The sequence below is a fragment of the Caloenas nicobarica genome, chromosome 3 (genome assembly GCF_036013445.1).
Source record: "Caloenas nicobarica isolate bCalNic1 chromosome 3, bCalNic1.hap1, whole genome shotgun sequence".
Lineage (NCBI taxonomy): Eukaryota > Metazoa > Chordata > Aves > Columbiformes > Columbidae > Caloenas > Caloenas nicobarica.
Window position 1 is genome coordinate 102,264,073 of NC_088247.1, and position 20,256 is coordinate 102,284,328.

Here is a 20,256-nt window from a genome sequence, read left to right on the forward strand (position 1 = left end):
GGCGCGGAGCCGCCTCCGCGGGGGCGGCGCGGGGGGGCCGGCGGTCACCAGCGCTGGGTGGGACCTTCCCGGCCGGCTGGAAGCAGGAGGGTGCAGTTCTTCGTGTCCCGCAGGGTGGCGGTAGGAGACAACGCAACGGGGAAACTGCAAAATTATGTCATTTGCTTTGCCTCCTCCCGCTTACGGCAAGGGTAGGAGCCTAAGCCAGACTCTGGCTCTGCAACGCGAATAAATCACGGAAGGGTTGGGGTTGCAAGGGTCCCCTGGAGATCATCGAGTCAAACCCACCTGGTAAAGCAGGTTCACCCAGAGCAGGATGTACAGTATCATATTGAGGCGGGTTTTGAATGTCTCCAGAGAAGGAGACTCCACAACCTCTCCGGGCAGCCTGTTCCAGCCTGTTGCCCCTCATCCTATCGTTGGGCACCACTGAAAGGAGTCAGGTCCCATCCTCTTGACACGTCCCTTGAGATATTAATCATAGAATCATAGAACAGCTTGGGTTGGAAGGGACCTTCAAAGCCCATCCAGTCCAACCCCCTGCAATGAGCAGGGACATCTTCAACCAGATCAGGTTGCTCAGAGCCCCGTCCAGCCTGGCCTGGAATGTCTCCAGGGATGGGGCATCCACCACCTCTCTGGGCAACCTGGGCCAGGGTCTCACCACCCTCAGTGTAAAATATTTCTTCCTCGTGTCTAGCCTGAATCTCCCCTCTTTTAGTTTAAAACCTTGTCCTAACACAACAGGTCCTGCTAAAAAGTCTGTCCCCATCTTTCTTACAGGCTCCTTTTAAGCACTGAAAGGCTGCAATAAGGTCTCCTCTCAGCCTTCTCTTCTCCAGGCTGAACAGACCCAGCTCTCTCAGCCTTTCTTCATGAGAAAGATGCTCCAGTCCCCTCACCACCTCTGGACAAGAATCACAGAATCACAGAATCACAGAATGTTAGGGATTGGAAGGGACCTCAAAAGATCATCTAGTCCAATCCCCCTGCCAAAGCAGGAACACCTAGGTGAGGTTACACAGGAAGGCGTCCAGGCGGGTTTTGAATGTCTCCAGAGAAGGAGAATCCACAACCCCCCCGGGCAGCCTGTTCCAGTGTTCTGTGACCCTCACTGAGAAGAAGTTTCTTCTCAAGAAGAACATTCAAGTTTTGTTACTGTCCCACTTCCACTGTGGATAATGCAGCCCCGTGGTCCTCTCCCAGTTCTCCTTGCAGCACCCCATTACAGATTAATTCCAGGGCGTGCTCTGTGTGTGACGGGGCACCGCTGCCGCCAGGCTGGCGGGTGCCCCTGCACCCCTCCAGCTCGGCTCCAAACACACACTGCTCCCTGGGAACGGGCTCAGCCGGGGAGAGCTGCAGGCGGTGGCCCCGCACCTGCCCTTACCTGCTGGCCAAGCAGGACAGGGTCCAACCCGTGTTCACGCAGAAGCCAGAGGATGGTTCGATCCAATTGCTCAGCTGTAATTAGGATTTTTGAGGGTTGCCTGGTTTCTGCTGCTTTGATTTTGTTTGTTTCCTCTCAAGATTTGCTGAGGATTTCCAGCCTTTACTGAACCCTTTGGAAGCTGCAGGTGATCTATACCTTGAAGAAAATATTGCTTTAAAAAGCTGCTAATTTCATTGTGTGAAAGACAACTACTCTTAAAATATACTTTTCACTGCATTTCAGTTAAAGGAAAAAAAAAACCACAGAAGGGTGAGGTCATTGACATGTCTGGTTTAGATTCTTGGATAAAAGATAAAAGTGCTGAAAGCTGGAGGCACTTGGATTTATTAGGCAGTCATACACAGCCAAATCTTGCCAGTCAACGTCCATCAGAGACTCTCATAACTACCTATGTCAGAAAAGGATGTCACAGCAGGATTTGCAAAGAAAGTTAATATTAGGAGGCTGGTGCTGTTGAGGTCTAATAGAACATATATAGAGACTGCTAACTTTGGCATTAATGGAGGCGCACCTGAGAGAACTGGCATAACAAGTCAACTGATTCTCTTTTATTTGGTCGCTATCCAAAACATTTGTTTCACCATCTTATTTTCTGGGACATCACTCAGCTTCAAAAGCTGCTTCTTAATCTACTGTCCTTCCTCCTCTTCTCCAGTTTTTCCTTAGCTGGTGTTGCTTTCTTTGGAAGAGGCTTCTTGGTTCTCGTTAGGTGAGAGCTCTTCTTTTTTGGCAAAGGTGGTGCTGGTGTAGTTCTAGAAATGCGTGCAACTTTCTGCTTTGGCTTGTGAGGTTTAGCCTCAGCTTTGATTTTCTGTCTCTTTTTACCAGATGGAGCTGGTTTCACTGTTGGTGCTTTTATTTTGGTGGATGGGGTCTTTTTAGCTTTCTTAGAAGAAACTCTTGGGATGGATGCAGTGGGAGTCGAAGACTTTTTCAGAGGCTTGGTTGTTGAAGGTTCATTAAGCAGCTCAAGGACAGTCTCTGAGGAAAGTAATTAACATAGTTCAGTATTCCTGCTTTAAGGCAAAAGGCTAATTCAGAGATACGACTGATATAAACCCTTATTAGAGCTACAGTTAAGAAAAAAAAAATCACTGACATTTCAAAGAAATACACACTATATCAGGGGTGTCAAGCAAGTCCAGATAATATGGTGAAACCTTGCACACTTTTTTGTCAGACTTGACTTAACTGTTTGAATTTTTCACGTCACACTAGTACCTGGAAATCCCAGACAACCTCAACTTGCTAAACACTGTTTCTACTCAATAATAAGATTTAACCCCTTCCTTGGTTGCATGGGATGTGAAACAGAAAAAGGCCAGTACAAAGATTGACTCCCCTAGATTTACAGAGAAGAGATTGACTCAAGGGGCTTGTCCCAGAGCCAGGGACAGGAGCTCAGAACTTCCCAGACTAAATCCAATGCCTCAATCAAAGCCATCAGTTCTGTTATGATGCCCATTTACACTATTACTTGGCAACACTTAGAAGAAAAAAAAAAAAATCAGAGACTGAGATTAAGAAAAGGCAAGGCATCTGGTAAATGACAGAAGCACACATATTAAATGTGATAACCTAACTTCAAGATTGCTCCTGCTCAGTGCTTTAGTTTTAGTCACATGCCTGTAAGATCGTTGTATGTTTTGCTTGTCAGCAAAAATTAAAGCTTAACAACTTACTTGCACGTGGAACAAATGGTATCCGTTTACTCTTTGTTTTCACTGGAACAGGCTTGTATTTACACTTCCCTGGTGGAGCTCTCCTTGAAAAACAGAAAACCATATGCAGATATCTGAGAGACTGTTAGGGAAGTTTATTTATTAATTACAGAGGCACACATCAACCCCCCCTTGTCATTTGCCTCTGCTGGAACAGGCGTGAAAGCACTTGGGGCACCTGGAGTGCAACACAGGTAGAATTCAAGAGTCTAACTCAGGGCGCAGCCATAAAATCCCTGTCTGAATAGCAATGGCAGCTGGAAAGCTGCAGCTGCTCTTCCATGATACCACCTTTCTGGTCAACTTTTTGCCATCGGGCAGCCTGGACTGCCTTTATCCAACACGGATAGCTGGTTTGTTTGTGTGGGGGATGCTAGCCAGCTTGCACGTCTCTGTAGCCCACCACTGAATCCAAGGGTGCTGCATCGGCGTCTTCAGCTACACATCCTGCTGCTGAAGGCATGGCAAAACACGGTTTTGAGAAGCCTGGTGGACGTATTGGTTGGACTTCAGACTATTAATCGCTTTGGGTTGTCCTCACCAATACTGGCTCCCACCTTGAAGTGGAATAGTCTCATTCACGCACATGAGGCTTGTCGGTGAGAGGGCTTTCTGCTCACTTATGGTGCAGCGCAAGGATCTCTGTGCATGCAGAAGAATATTCCCACACAGCCCCACAAAAGTTATCACGGCCTTCAAAGGTGCCGCTTCAGACACAACATGGTGCTGCAGCAAGAGCGGTGAGAAAGGAAAGGACCAGGGAAGGGAGGCTGAAGCAACAACTGCAAAGAAAATATATGTGTGTTCCTCTCCTGCTGTTCCCTGGCAACTTCTCACAGCACAAAAGCACCCCCCAAAAAAAGCACATTTTCCCTGAGGTAAAGCTGTCACGCGTCAAGTGACAGGTAGAGGTTACAAAGAAGAGCAAGAGACCTGTGTTTTCTGTTCCCTGAGGGAACTGCTGTAGGACAAATAAGAACTGGCTCTTGCAATTTGGCACGCTTGACAGCACAGAGCAATGCAAAGCATGACCTAAGGCATCACATTTTCTTGTGATTACCATTCTCCTCCAGCCACGGGCAACAGCCAAGCGCTTCCTCCACACCATTTCAATTAATGAAAAAAAGGATGACTAAAGCAGGGTTGTCGGCATTGCTTGTGGGTTTGTTTTGTTTTGTTTTTTGAGGGGGCTGGGAGTTGTTTAGGGGTGGGGTTTTTTTTGGTTCTTGTGTGTGTGTTTTGTTTGGTTTGGTCATCTGTTTTCCCTCTCTCTCCAACTTCTAAAGCACCTTCTAACACCAATTCCCTCCACTCCTGGCTGAGGGGATTTGATGCCAACCCAGGCAGAGGCACGCCAGCGCCTCTGCTGCCCCCGAGAGCGCTGCTGGAGCAGCCAGCTGAGGTGAGGACACAGGCCACTGCTGCCATCCGTGGTCCTGGGAGGTTCCCACCGAAGTCCGAGTCGCCCTTAGGCAGACGGCAGTGGCCCTGCCGATGTTTTGGAGCAGATGTCTGCGTGGCTTGCTGCCCTTGAAGCGTGGACAGGGAGTACCTGGGCTGGCCAGACTGGGACTGCGCCTATCGTAGAATCATTTCATTTGGAAGAGACCCTCAAGATCATCGAGTCCAACCGTAACCTAACTCTGGCACTAAACCATGTCCCTAAGAACCTCATCTAGAGGTCTTCTAAACACCTCCAGGGATGGTGACTCCACCACTGCCCTGGGCAGCCTGCTCCAGTGCCTGACAACCCTGTCCGTGAATAAATGTTTCCAAATCTCCAATCTGAACTTCCTTGGTGCAACTTGAGGACAATTCCTCTCATCACTTGCTACCTGGGAGAAGAGACCAACCCCCTCCACGCTACACCCTCCTTTCAGGCAGTTGCAGACAGCGATCAGGTCTCCCCTCAGCCTCCTTTTCTCCAGGCTGAACAGCCCCAGTTCCCTCACCGCTCCTCATCACACTTGTGCTCCAGACCCCTCACCAGCTTCGTTGCCCTTCTCTGAACTCTCTCCAGCACCTCAGTGTCTTTCCTGTAGTGAGGGGCCCGAAACTGAACACAGGATTCCAGGTGGGCCCTCACCAGCGCCATCAGAGGAACCAGTTATCCCAGCCGCCACCCACAGTGGGATGGAAATGGAGGAATCCTATAAACAGCATTAAATTGCAAAGGAGAATGGAAAAATCTCTGCTGGTGTTACCAGCAGGGGGAGGCCAGGGTCTGCAGTCCGGGATCTAGAGCAGCCAGTGCATTGCACGCCCTGGACAAGCTCGCAAAGCGCTTCAGCAAACAGACAAGGGCACAGCTGAGCAGGGCGGCATCTGAGCCAAGGTAAACAAGGGGAGCCAGAAAATGCAAGAGCGAGCTCCAAAAAGCCAAGGGAATAAGCACCTGCTCCTGCCCCAGAGGTGATGGATACGAGGCTCCGAAAGCGCAGGGAAGAGCTGGCTTCTTCCCAGAGAGCCCTTCCGAGCAGGGAAAACCATCGCGTTCCTGGCAGGGGCTCGCTGTGCAGTCCTTGTACCGCGGGGCGTTGCTGCACAGCAGTTCCAGAGCAGTTCCAGAGCCCCTGGAAAGGCTCCCGCAGGCTGCTGGTGAGGCAGAAAGCTGCGTTCCTCCCTTTGCGGCGGGCAAGAGGAGAGGATTTATCATCCCGATAGTCCGTGTGGCGCATTAAGGAGCGGCACAGAGACTGCAGGGCTTCTTTTGTGAGATAGAGCATGCTCAAATTCCCAGTGGTTATACCAGGTCACAATATTTTTTTTTTTTCAGTTGAAAATGTTACATTTTCAGCAGTTAATGCAGTTCAAAGGCTTCCTGGCAGACAATGAGCTGTTAAAAGGCAGAAGCCTCAAGTAGTTACAGCGAACAAGACTCAAGTTTGTGTTCCCATCACTTTGGTACAGAGCTGGAGTTAACTATCTACAGCTTTGGATTTAACTTCCTAAGAAAACATAACTTGTTTTCTTCATTTTGTTAGTGTCCAAGATCTTGGCAACAGCACAGACACATATTTACTGTTTCTACTTTACAAGGTGATTTGAAACTCATTTAATGCTTTTTAGCAAGATCTAAAAGCTTGGGAGGGAAAAAAATTACATAAGCATGCTTATTATTGTAAAAACAGACTTTAGCAGGGATAACTGCTTAATAGGGAAAAAACATTTTGCTTGGAAAAAGTCAGGTTCAGGCTCCAATTATTATTTGAACGCTGCATGAACCACCAGATTTCACTCTTCTTTGCTACGAAAACTAAACTGTGCACTGCAATTTATTTATATGAAAGTGCATCGCACATATTTGATGTCATGACCCCGAATGATATTGGTCTGTCATTTTAAAATACCACCGTGCCATATACTTCAGATATACAACCAAGGAGACATTTTGATCCTTACTGTCCCAGACCTTTAGGGTATCTGAGCTTTACCTATTTCTTGGTGCACAGATACAATGTGGGACTAATAAATACACTAAAACTGATTAAAGTCACACCAGATGTACAGTGGGTGAACAAAACCCAAGGACTTGATATGGAGGTCAGCAAGATTCTGTATCAGTAGTACTTAGCATTCTTTCTACTGTGATAGCCAGAGAATGTATGGTGATTATAGAAGAATTTGGCATGGAAAAACATATTTAATTACTAACCTTGCAGGATCAATAAACTTGTAGAGCGATCCACGTGGTGCATAGGCACTGGGATAAGAAGTAGACATGAAATAGAGCTCACCTAAATGGAAGTGAAAAAAAAATTAGTGTCAGATGCAAGTGCCCAAGCTGAATCCCAGCTCTCCATTTCCCTCTTTCCTGATCGTGTGAATTAGTGAAGATACAGAAGAGAAAACCCCTTCAGGTACTTCCTCGGTCGTGTCTTATCTCCAAGGAGTGGGGTTTGGTCTCACCCTGGATTGTGCAGGTGGACTCCCAAGCGATGTCCTGGTTGCAGCGAGGTTCCCCGCAGAACCAGCAGCCCTCAGTTGAGCACAGGGCCTGAGAAGAACCTTCACTACCTCATGTCAGGGGCCCTCCGAAAGGTTACTTTCCTCTGTATAAATATGGTTTTTGTTTAAAAGTTATTTGTACCAAAGAAGCAGCCAAAAGCTACAAATAGAGGGGAAAACCACACAACAAATATTTAGCCATCTCATAGGTGTACAAAAAAAATTCAACAAGAGGTAAATTGGCTAGTCCGTGGAAGACAGAGGCTATATATTCCTGTACGGTTGCTGAGAAGAGCAACTACTCCTCGTGCCTCCCCTTCAGCACCCACTAGAACAATATCCAGACAAATTATCGTAGCCTTCTTGCAAAGGCGGCAAAATTTCAAATTATATGACACCATCTTGGTTTCTAAAAGAACAAGCAGTAGAAGAGACATGTAACATCCACTCACTCCACGTGTTGTTAGAACAGTTAAAAATCATACCTATTTCACAGCAAAGCCTGCGTCTCCCTGCGCCTTTGACAGAATATGCCAACCAGATAATCTTGGATCTTTCCATTACAAGCAAATCTCTTTCCTGTGCCAGCAGAGGTTTAGGTTGGACATGAGGAAAAGGTTCTTCCCCCAGAGGGTGGTGGACACTGGAACAGGCTCCCCAGGGAGGTGTCACGGCCCCAAGCCTGACAGTGTTCAAGAAGAGACTGGACAACACCCTCAGACACACGGTGTGAACTGTGGGGTTGTCACATACAGGGACAGGAGTTGGACTTAATAATCCTTGTGGGTCCCTTCCAGCCCAGGACATTCTATGATTCTGCCGAATCGCAAAGCATCACAACTCACTAAAGCACATATTGTGTTCTCAAAACTCTTGCAGCCACTTCGTGTATTACATAGCTCTCTGTCAGGAGACTGTCCAAAAGTGAACAAAGTATGAATTGGTCCTTTCACCTTGGTGAGAGATCTGATCATCATGATCATAGCAATAACCCTATGCACTCAGATAATTCCACTAAATTTTAAAATGTGGGGCTTTCCTCATCCCCAAATAAAGCCTTCGCGTATAATCCACAGTGTGAAGTGCTGTTGCTGTGAATGAGACTGAGGAATTTATACTAACGAAGTGGGAGAAATTCAGGTAAGCTCTATAAACTCAAGTGAGGATGAGCTGTTACAATGAAAGACAAACTGCATTGATATAGTCTTTTCATTAATGAAACAGCATAAGCAAACAACAACAAAATGACAGGAAATGGCTGAAACAAACAGGAGTTCAAACTCCTCAGAGAATCTGGAGCGTTCAGACCGTAGGTTCACACAAGGATCTGTCTCCTGAGCTCTCCACCAAGCCGATCTGCAAGAGCCCCACAGAGCAGGAGACCTCTCTGAACCACATATCAATCCGTCCTGCCACGCTGAGATAGCCACAAACCTGTTTTGCAGCGCCTGCTCTCCAGTAACATGTGAGGAACAACATCATTTTACATATTTGCCCTGCAGTACAGAACTGACAGCACGGTTACCAATAAAGGTATGACTAGCACGGTACTTACCTGCTTCATCCTCAGCAAATGAGATGATGAATTTGCTGTAAGAACTGATCATTCCAGGGAAAGCACAAGCTTTTCTGCTGCCAATGCAGATATCTTGCTTCTTCCACTTATTTGTCTTCTCATCTTCATGTAAAGCCATAAGTCGGCTAGATGAAAAATAAAACCTTTTGTTTTATGCCTCCATTGTCAAGATCAGTTCCTGTCAAAATTATGCTCTACTAAAAAAAAAAAAAAAAAGTCAGCGAGGACCCTGACTGTTGACTGGCTTTAATGGTTGTCTTCTGGAAAAACAGATCTGAACAAAAGCAAACCTATCCTAAGAACTCTAAGTTGGAGGAAGTTTAGATTCCAACCAAAATGTTGTTATAATAGTCAAACAGAGCACTTGATCTAATACAGAGACTTAGCTGGGATTCTCATTTACTCCAGCTGAAAAGGTTTCAGGATGCTCTGATATGCTTATTTGCCCAGATAAGGCAAATGTGGTACAGAATGGGTGCTGCAGAGAAAACGATTAGTCTCACCCGTTCATGAAATCACCGAAAATATAAAGGCCATTCAAGTTGGGTGATTCACATCCTCTGTACACGTAACCTCCAGTGACTGACTTCCCCACATTGCGGCCATATACAAATATTGGAAGAATGTCATCTGTGAAATACAGAAGCATAAGAAGCAAGAAAATTTACATCCAGAGAGCAACAAAAAGTGATTGGCCGATGACACTGACAGCACAAAAATGTCTAGAAGGACCAGTACAGTTGAACAAACAGAATAGTTAAATTTCAGTGGGAATTCAGTAGTTTACTCCAGGACGTAACAGACCCAGGGACTTTAAGGAGTTCTCTATGTAAAAGTAAAAACTTTTACACTCATGTATTAGAGACTGATAAACAGAGCAAAATTTCCCAAACGTTACTTTTGCCTTTCAGAGGTTAGCAAGGGTCACTAGTTGCTTTTACCAGATTTTCAACCCTGAAGTGCTCCTTACCTCCATATTAGGGTTGACCGTTTACAAAAACTACATTAATTATGATTCTGAAAACCAGCCATGTTAGATCAGAGCCCTTCACTTCAGAGAAATTAGGGTCTCTTAAGGTCATTGATTCTAGTTTGGCCAAGGAAATATCCACGTGTGCATTTTACAGATTAGTTACGTATTGGCTCAGTGTGTGCATATGTTAAACTTTACATGTGTAATCCTGAACTGATACATGAGGTTTAGGGGCAAAATACTCTCAGAGAAAAAAGCACCTTATATACTCCAAATATAGGAGTCCCAACACCTTTTAAATAGACACGCACAATAACATGGTTGGCAAAATAATATAATCCGACTACTACTTTTATGGCATTTTAGGGATGGTGAAAATACTTCAGTCCATTTTGCCATTGCTTATCAAGGTTTAGCCATGATGAGCTTCAATAACACACAGGACCAAGATTCTCTGCATCAAGCAAGCAATGCAGAAAGGTATCAGCCTGCAGGAAGTATTAACTTAAAGGTTTGTGATTGCACCGATCATTTTAGCAGGGATTTTCCTTACAAATTCCAGTATTTTTAGAGAAGGGAATAAGATCAAGCAATTCCCAGTTAACTCAACATCTTAATAGGTTTGCTAACATTCACAGCACAGAACACGCACAAGTGTGCTACCTCCATTTTATGTCACGAGGCTTATAAAATAAAGGCTTTGCCTCTGGCAACGTTAAAATTGAAGTCATCCCTTTCTTGGGTTGAATATCAGATCTTACAAAATTTTAGTCTTGTCCTCACTTTTTTTCCCCTGGATCAAGTAGCTTATCTTTAATGATGAGGATAAAGACCACAAAGGCATTAAAAAACATAAATTAACAGCAAAATCTATTAAAATCTATGTCAGTTTTTTTGTCAGTTGAGGATTGGGCCACTTAAAAACAAACAAACAAACAAACAAAACACCTTGAGGGCCTCATCAGTACCAGCATAGCAGAGGACAAATTTTGATAACACACACTCTAAACTTGTCAGCTCCTACAAATGTTTCAGAAAAAACTACATGAGTTTGAGACCAGATGCTTTCTTCCAACAGTGTAAGGAACACTATAATAATACCCAGTTGTTCTACCATACTTTCAAAAGAGCTTTACAAACACCACCAATATCTAAACCTTTTTTAAAGGAGCAAGTGGGTTTGTCCATTTGTTGTGGTTTAACCTGGCAGGCAGCCAAACACCACACACAGCCATTCACTCACTCGCCCCTCGTGGGTTAAGACAGTTCAATAGAACAGAACGGGAAAATAATAATAACAACAATAACAAAAGAATATATAAAGCAAGTGATGCACAATGCTATTGCTCACCACCCGGTGGTCAAAGCTCAGCCCATCCCTGAGCAGCAGTTCCCCCAGGTTAGCTTGCCCCAAAATACATACTGAGTATGTCATGTGGTATGGAATATCCTTTGGCCAGGTGGGGTCAGCTGTCCTGACTCAGCCCCCTCCCAGCTCCTTGCACACCTGGCATAGCATAAGAAGCTGAAAAGTCCTTCACTGCTTGACAACAACTAAAACATCAATGTGTTATCAACATTATTCTCATTCTAAAAGCCAAAACACAGCACTATACCAGCAACTAGGAAAAAAATTAACTCTATCCCAGCTGAAACCAGGACAGCATCACACCCACAGCGAGAGTCAAAGCGCAGCTTTTGGGTGTTCTCCTGCAGCACCGTCCTTGCTACGACATGCTGCCTCTTCTACAAGATTTTTTTCAGGGCCTCAGCATCAGCCTGGCCTCGTCTCCCTAGCCATAGCCATGGCTCAGAGCTTCAAGAAAACACAATATTGCTTTTCTACTTGAACCAAAGCCATCACCTTCCTCACTTCACTGGGAAAATTTTGTCTGCAAAAGGCACAGACTTTGACCCTGAACCCCTCGTCCAGTGCTGTATGTGACAGGGAACTCCCTGAATAAGCAGGGCATCATTTCATACCAACACGGCAGGGCTGGGGAGAAGGAATTTCTGCTCTTAAGAAGTAAACCATCTCCATTTAACACTAGAAAAATGGAGCTATAATCCAATAAATACACATGTATAATAATCTTCTGTGAGAAACTTCTTCCTTACCCAAAGAGGAATTGTGGCAAAGCTTTGTGTCATAGCATTCAAATCCCTCCTTTGCTCTCCAGCCATAGTTTCCTCCTTTAACAATGATGTCGATTTCTTCAAACCTGTTCTGCCCGACGTCCCCACAGAATATCCTCCCTCTTCCCTTTTTCGTGACAGGGTCCCCTCTGTCAACCGCACAGCGCCACGTATTCCTGACCCCATAAGCATAAACCTCAGGGCAGGCCTGCGGATCAGGCACAAAGGGATTATCAGGAGGGATGCGATAAGGCTTTCCATCGGGGCTTTTTCCATCCACGTCAATCCTCAAGACTTTCCCCAATAAAGCACTCCTAAAGAGAATGACAGAAAAAGACAAATCCCAGCATGAGAGCCAACTGAAAATGAACTCTTCTCTCCCTCTTCTCCCTCTCCAAAGGAAAAGTTTTCTGTCCAAAAGAGATAAACGAACCACTGGTATGTCTTGCAACCTGTTTAAGTCACAGAAGACTTTTCCCCCTCTCAACAAATTGGGTTCCCTCAGCTTTCAAAATGTTAAATTTAACTTTTTGAACTGCTGCATTGGACAGACTTGCAGATGCACAAGCACTTTTGTGAAACACTCTTATTTTATTCTTCCGCATTGTGTCATTTCCACATCCTGTGTCTCGGTGGACAAGCTTAAGGTTTTCAACTGCTCTGCTACTTACTTGTTCTGAGCATTCCCAAATTTTCCAAAAGGGTCTCCAGCTTTCCCTCCATCCCCTGTGAACAGATACATGTAGCCATCCACACCAAAGAGCAGCTGCCCACCGTTATGATTTGCAGCTGGTTCTTCAAGCTCCAAAAGATTCCTAGAAAAAAAAAAAAAAAAAGAGAGAGAAAAATCATTCCAGATGTAGCTACTGGAAAGGACTGATCATTCAGGTAGGCTACAGAAACATCACACCGCTTCTACAGAAGAAAGCAAGATGTCCCAGCTGTACAGACCCGTCAGCTTTGTCAAATACAGTGCTGAGTTGCATCCCATTTCCCTTGGGCCTGCAGCCTCGTGCCTGACAGCAAAGCTCCTTTCAGTGCAGCAGCCCACGAGGAAATGTGTTTCCCAGTTTTCTACAAGAGTGGAAAACACTGGCCCAGGTTGCCCAGAGAGGCGGTGGATGCCCCATCCCTGGAGACATCCCAGACCAGGCTGGACGGGGCTCTGAGCAACCTGATCTGGTTGAAGATGTCCCTGCTCATTGCAGGGGGGTTGGACTAGATGGGCTTTGAAGGTCCCTTCCAACCCAAACTATTCTGTGATCTGAAAACGTGACAAGTACATAAAGCATTCTTCTGCAGGGAACACTTGTTGCCCGTTAAGCTCTGATTGTGACAGGTGGGTTCTGCTTTCTTATATGAGAAGCAGCTGGTGAACTTGAGGGCTTTGGAAGCATCTTATGGTGATTGTGAAACTCCAGAGAAAGTCAGTCCATTCTTAACAATTTCCTCTCCATAACTGAGAATCAGCTTTTTTGCTTAGCAGGGGGACAGGGCAGGGGCACACATCAGATCAAATGAACATATAGTACTGCAGTGAAGCATCCCTGTTCTACAGTACGAAACACTTTTAGAGCAGATGTTAATTCCACAACAGGCTTAAGGCTCTTATTGCTCTTTAGAAGGTAAGAGTACAAGACAGCAAGAGAAGACAACCTGGAAGCCTAGATCTTGGGTCCTCTTTTCAGTTTGGTTTCTAGTTTGCTCTGTGACCCTGAGCCAACCTGTCTCTGGTAGCTTCATAGCAGGCCAGTCACACACCTGAACCAGGGTGACCGGGAACGTGCCGGTTCTGCAAGGGGGAAGGACAGGGACAAAATAAAAAATAATTTCTCATCATGGCATATACAACAGCATTTGATATGAACTTTACCTTTCTGAGAGTGGATCGGCTTTGTTGACATCAGATGCCAAAACCTTCAATTCACTGATCCTGATCTTCTCCACTCTGTTCTCATCCATGTATGAGTAATAGATATAAAACTTCCCATTGTACTTGTACTTGGGGTGGAAAGCCATCCCCAGAAAGCCTCTCTCATCCCCTACCCATGGTGTAGCCAGCACTATATTTTTAATATCCAGAAAGGGCTCTTCCAGCCGGCTGCCGTCAGGTAGGTAGACCCAGATGACGCCCACCTGCTCAGCCACGAACATGCGGTGGGTTTGGTCATTGGCGTGCACCATGAGCACCGGGTTCCTCAGGCCGTTGGCGACCTCGGTCAGACAGAGCTGGAGGCAGCCTTTGCGGTCCTCCACCACCGAGCCCAGGTTGCGGTTGAGGGCTGTGTTCTTCAGCACGTTGGGGAAGCAGTAGTCCTCATCGTGCAGGTGAAGGAGCTGGCAAAAGCGCGTCTTGTTCGTCTCACAGCATTCTTGGAGGTGCTTATCACTTGTCAGCAGGCTGATGGCGGAGCGGCAGTTGAAGTGAAGCTCGGAGCAGTAGTCAAAACAAAGTCCTGGCAGGTTTCTCAGAGGCGTCCGAGGGTTTTCTGCATCATAGAGATGTGCAGCATATGGAGAACATTCCTAGAAAGTAGAAGAAACTCAATATCTGGCTGTGTACACACATCCAGGAGAGGCCAAGACACCTTATTGGAGCAAACCGGTTAATAAAATGAGAAATTATAAAGGCAGAGAACATAATGAGGCATCTTTGGAGTAGTAGAAAGTCGCTCAGAATATGGCCAAAGAGGATGTAGAAGTCAGTAGCAGTGTTCTTTACTAAAGCACAATCAGCTGCACCTAAATTATTGCCAACAGAAGCATATCTATGGAGGCTGTGGATTCTTCACTACGGGGGTTTTAAGGAAGTGACAGGCAATTTCTTCTTGCAATGTAGTTTAACCTTTGCTTTTTTTTTTTCCCCCTCTTCATTTCCCCCGCTAGATTGTAAACTAGCATGGATGGGACTCACTTTCTGCCAGAAGAAAAAATAAAGGAGCATCAGATAAAGCTAGCAGGAGCCAGGTTAAAAAAAAAAATGAGGTGAAATTCTGCCAGAAGAAACTGTAGGTGCTAAAGATGTATATTGGGTAAATGCACAGGCTAAGGTACTCTTTGGTCTGATGCTGTGCAACTTCGATCATGTTCTTGCACGCATAGTATCACTGAAGCAGATTATAGTTGAGATTTAAAACTGTTTCAAATAAGCATCATCTTACGCAACTCATATAGCTACCATTGACTCCTTATGTGATCTTCAGGAAAAAAAAATCTTCAATCAACATTTTTCAAGTGTTTTGCATGTAAAATTACATCACTTCAAATATAATGAAGTTTTTAGCTGTGCAAAATCTAGGTTAAACAATGAAAATCAAGCATTATGTTTGAATTTGTACCTAAATTTAAATTCTTATTCTAGCAAAAATCCTGGGCCAGGACTTCTATAAAATATTTCCATTAAAATCCCACCTCTATTTTAATCATCACAAAATTGCAGAAGTTAAAACAGAAGCTACATTCTGCAGAAATATTGCTTTACTAGTTTTCACACCAGCAGCCTGAAACAGTCTATCCATAGTTTTTATTGGGAACGTTTTTCGTTGTGGGAAGCTGAGTACATTGGCAGTCAAAGAATGACAAACTACATTGGTATTTTTTCTGCCTTATTAAACATGTTTTCTTCATTAAATGAAATTCATTAAACAAACCGGGGGCAGTTACACAAGCGTAGCAGGCTTTGCAGGATATTTAATGGGAAGGCTACAGACCCTCATTCCAAACTTAGCACAGCAAACTCTTTCCTTTGCTCACAGAAGAACCTGAGGGCTTTTGGCCATACTAAGAACTTCCAGGTATTAATAGTAAAGTGTTTTCAAATCTTGGATGGGGTAGTAAGTTTCTCACTTTTCATTGCTGCCGTTTGATTATAAAGCTGCACAAAAGAAGTTGGTTTCTGTTGCTTTCACATCACAGCTGTAAGCAACCTCACAAGCCCAACTTGTCCCACATTTTGGGTCCTGGGAAGCTCCCCCATTCCCCCCCTGGTGCGGCTGCAGCTGGCTCACTGCTCCCTTGTGCACAAGTCACTTGCAGTCTGAAGCTCCTCTCGGTTCTCTTCTGAAGTAACTACTTCATTAACATCTCTGAAAATATCCTAAATTTCTCGCGGTAAGTTTAGAACAGAGTCCCGCTCCCAGACCAGCAATCTGAGAAAAGAGAAAACCAGCTTCTTCTGAAACAAGGCGTATTCTCACTGCCTCCGAGCTCCATCAACTCTGTTCTGCCGACAGTCTGCAGTATAAGGGTCTTAAAGTTAATTATCCTAAATAAGTGTAGCCCCTGAGCAGCTCCCACGCCTTTCCAGCCCTCGGGCTTCCCACACAGCATTTTCCCAGAAAACAAGACCTGCAGGACACAGATCCAGCAAGACGCACAAGCCAGAGGCCATTCCTCAGCATCTACATAAACCCCCAAGATGTGGCCTTGCAGTTACCGTGGGTTGTCTGCTTTCATTTTACTCAGCTGTGCATGAAACACCACCATTAATCCCACTACTTTAGAGAGTGGAAGGAGCAGAAGCTGCTAAAATCAAGTTGATAGTTCTTTGCTGTTTTGTAATAGCTTCTCTGCAAAAAGAGTGTGCAACCAGCAACCAAGTCAGGCCTCAGATTCAAACTGAATTTAAAAGTATGTTGTTTTCCCTGCACTAGCTCATATCCCATGCTAATATCACGGCTTTCAATCAGCTTCAACAAGGTTTAATTGGCCTTTTTTTTTTTTTTAAGCCTCTTCTGTAACAGTTTTCTGAGAAACATCCTCTCAGCCAGCAGCCAAACAGCTGTTCTAGCGCTCGTAGCAAGCTTTGCAGCCAGGGAATTTTTATAGCCACGTAATTTGCACATAACCTCCTTAAGAACATTAAAGGCAGGTTTCGGAGGTTCTGTATCCAGTTTCTAAGCTAAATCCTAGAACGGCTCAGCTGAAGGTCAAACTCTACAGCTACACATGTACAAGTGTAGCTAGCAAAACCAGACCCGCATCTTGCCAGGAGCAAGCTGCAGCAGCTCTACCAGCAGAGCTGGATTGCTTTAGATGCCACTTCTAGCCTGTTAGTTTTCAAGAGAAACATCTGGTTTAGAGCAGCGGCAGGAAATCCGTGATCCAGAACACATCCCCATCTGATCGTCTTCTCTCTGTTAAGAAACACAGAGCTCCACTGCCGAGGTAAGGTGGGCTCCATGGCATCTTTCCTGGGCTCTGTGGGACCAGCGAGGCTGCTGCAGTCACCAAAACCCGCTGCTTCTATATAACCCTCAGCACAATACTCATTGCCACATCAGGAAAGCTAGGGGGAAAAAAAAAACGAAACAAAACAAGTTTCCCATTTTTTTACTGTCTGCTGGTTTTGGCACTGAGGGAACTTCTGACTGACTGAGCTGCTTTGTTACAACACATCGCTACTGCTCTGATCTCCCGCAGAGACATGAAATAATGCTTTTTTTCACTAAATTAGAGCAGCTACTAACAATTCAGGTTTATCGTTAAGCACCTACACCTCTCTCTTGAAATTTATTTCGTTTAAAACACAAAAGCTAATAATATTATTTTGTCCAGCATTGCTTCTGAGTCTTATCTTTGCATTCCAAGTTCCGTACAAATAATATCAATAAAAGCACTTGTTACTGGCAGCAGTTTATCTGAAGTCCTGCCATACACAGCAGAAAATAGCACTTGGCACAATTACATCCTGATCATGTATATGCATCTTTTTGTATTTGATATGGCACTAAGTACAGGTCAATGTTTCACGGGTAGTAACTACAAATGATCAGGATACTGTGGAGGTGGTAGAATGGAGATGTCATCATTTTCCATCCCTTCCACACAAGATCGTCAATAACCATATGATCCTGCAAAGCAACATCACTAAAGCAACATCCCTTGGTAGATCTTTGCTGCTCCACTAATCCATCAGCCAAATAATATTTGCCAGAGAACCCAACTTTATTTCCATGGTTGTCACCAACTTGAACAGGAACACCACCACATAACACAATCAGAAGCCCCTCCCCAAAGATTTAACAGCAACCTTACTCTAGAAAGACATGAAAACAGTAAGAACTTATTAGTTTGAAAACATACAAGAAAATATATAGGGTAGGTTTGGAGTTTTTTTGCTGCAACATACACTGCCAACAAATGCAAAACTAAATTATACCCTGTAGAATGAGTGAAGAGACGATAGGCACAGTTTTATAGTCTTTTTTCGTACCTGCGACATGTAGGGAAATCTACGTAACAGCAAGATTGGTTGTTCTACTGGGACCTGTAACACCTTTTTCTGGTTTACCCACTGTAAAATAACAACCAACCCTGATGCTGCTCTTTTCAGCCCTCGTGCCCAAAGGGTGTGCCCCTCCCCACCCCAAGGAGACGCCAGAATCCTGCCAGCATCCTAAAAGTGTGCAAGCATTTTGGTACACAGATAATATTTCAGGGCTAAGGAAATATTAACTCGAGACTTTTATATGATGTTAGTAAGATTGTGTGCGTCTTCTGGCTGCTCTGCGTTTGGGCATGCAGGAAGTCCAGCTTGGCATGGCTAAGAGTTAGTAAACGGGAGGCTGGTTCTGCCCTCGCATTCCAAGGGCAGGATGCTCCGGAAGGGCGATGCCTTTTGGCCTTTTCTCACTGCAGAGTTGGCAGCCAGCACGGGTGGAAAGGCACTGGCTGAAGCCTCAGGACCTTGCAGCAGCTGCCTATTCAATTGCGTTCAACAACCACACCATTTGGAGCACCCTCAGCAGGAACACAGTCAAAACATATCCTTCATGGGGTCCAGGGATCCAAACACTTTGCCTAGTAATTCCTATACGATTTCATAGAATCATAGAATCATTCCAGTTGGAAGAGACCCTCAGGATCATCGAGTCCAACCATAACCTAACTCGAGCACTAAACCACATTCCTAAGAACCTCTACACACCTTTTAAACACCTCCAGGGATGGTGACTCAACCACTTCCCTGGGCAGCCTGTTCCAGTGCCTGACAATGCTTTCTGTGAATATTTTTTTCCTAATATCCAATCTGAACCTTCCCTGGTGCAACTTGAGGCCATTTTCTCTTGCCCTGTCACTTGTTACTTGGGAGAAGAGCCCAACGCCCTCCAAGCTACAACCTCCTTTCAGGTAGTTGTAGACAGCGATAAAGTTTCCCCTCAGCCTCCTTTTCTCCAGGCTGAACAGCCCCAAATTTGATCCCATAGAATTTGTAATCCAACACCCAGTAGCTGCAAGCAGAAAATAAATATGGATCTGTAACTCTCCCCTTCATTATGAGAAAACTAGCAGAGCAGCAGGACTCCCATCATCACCCAACGTGGACAACGCTTGCTCATAAATGTCACTATATATTGCCAGATACCACAGAGCACTTTGCAAAATGCGTAGTGAGGATCAGGTATCATTACTCCATCAGCCCACTTTTCCCCTGCTCCCACATCTCTTGTCACAGCAACACGGATACGAATGGCTATCAGAGCCACAACTGACCCCCAATTCAGCCCAAAGCATAAGATTCAGGCACTATTTTTCTGTCCTACCTGACACAGTATATCTTTGATATACGTTCCACACAGCTTCTGTCCCTGGGAATCAATATAATCCATGGTCTCCCAGTATTTTGCTGCAATGCTGTTGTCTCTCTCCTGGTCACAGCAGCCAAAATTTTCATAGGCAGAGCAGAACTCCAGATGAAACGAGGGCTGGAAAGGTGGCCCGTAATCCAGACACTGAGGATGCCCCAGCAAACTGCCCACCAGACACGACAAGGAGAGGCAAAGAAAGGCACGTGGGCAAAAAAAGGAAACCCAAGAGCTGCTGCTGCTCCTTCCAGTGCATGGCCAAACAGTCGCTTCCTTCAGCGTAGGTTTCTTGAGGTCAGACGTATAGAAATCCCCAGCTACTCCATAGTACAGTTCATTCATCCTCTCTGCTTTACTAATTGCCAGCCTGCACAGCTCAGCATTTGCTCAGGTTTGCTTACATTCTCTCTTGCTTTTCCTCTGTGGAGTTTACTCCTTGGCAGGAGATTAAACCCTCCAGGCTGCCTCTGGTATTTCACACGTCACATAGCTGAACCCTCCCTCTGGGCATTCCTCATGACCCTAGAAGCACTCATAAACCTAACCCCTAGATCTTGGCTGAGAAATCCTTCCCCGAGAAATACAAACAGATAAAAATACTAACCACCAAGAGCCTGCGTCATCTAACTAAGAGCAGCAAGTTGCCTTTCCCTTGCAGCCACCAGCCAGCCTGATGCTGTTAGGAAGCAAGCAATTAAAAAAAAAAAGCGATTAGCTATTTCTCCTCCCTGCAGACCCTAGGAGATTATAGGAAAAGCACAGATTACCCTTTGGCACTGTCTCTAACAGCTTCCTACTTAATGCATTCCCTCCACGGGACACAGGCAGAAAGTGGAGAAAGGGAGAATCTCATATACAGGGGA

The 20,256-nt window shown here is 45.1% G+C and overlaps 1 protein-coding gene across 1 annotated transcript; it reads right to left on the reverse strand.

Annotated features, from left to right (window-relative positions):
- Window positions 1–1,980: 1,980 nt before the first annotated feature.
- Window positions 1,981–19,735, reverse strand: HHIPL2 (HHIP like 2). Its single transcript, XM_065630886.1, has 9 exons — window positions 19,352–19,735; window positions 13,681–14,333; window positions 12,479–12,622; window positions 11,790–12,121; window positions 9,202–9,328; window positions 8,678–8,823; window positions 6,830–6,911; window positions 3,136–3,218; window positions 1,981–2,434 (listed from the first exon to the last, which is right to left on the reverse strand). The coding sequence occupies exons 1-9, from the start codon at window positions 19,733–19,735 to the stop codon at window positions 2,064–2,066; spliced, it is 2,322 nt and encodes a 773-aa protein (XP_065486958.1). The 3' UTR covers window positions 1,981–2,063.
- Between the last annotated feature and the right edge of the window lie 521 nt (window positions 19,736–20,256).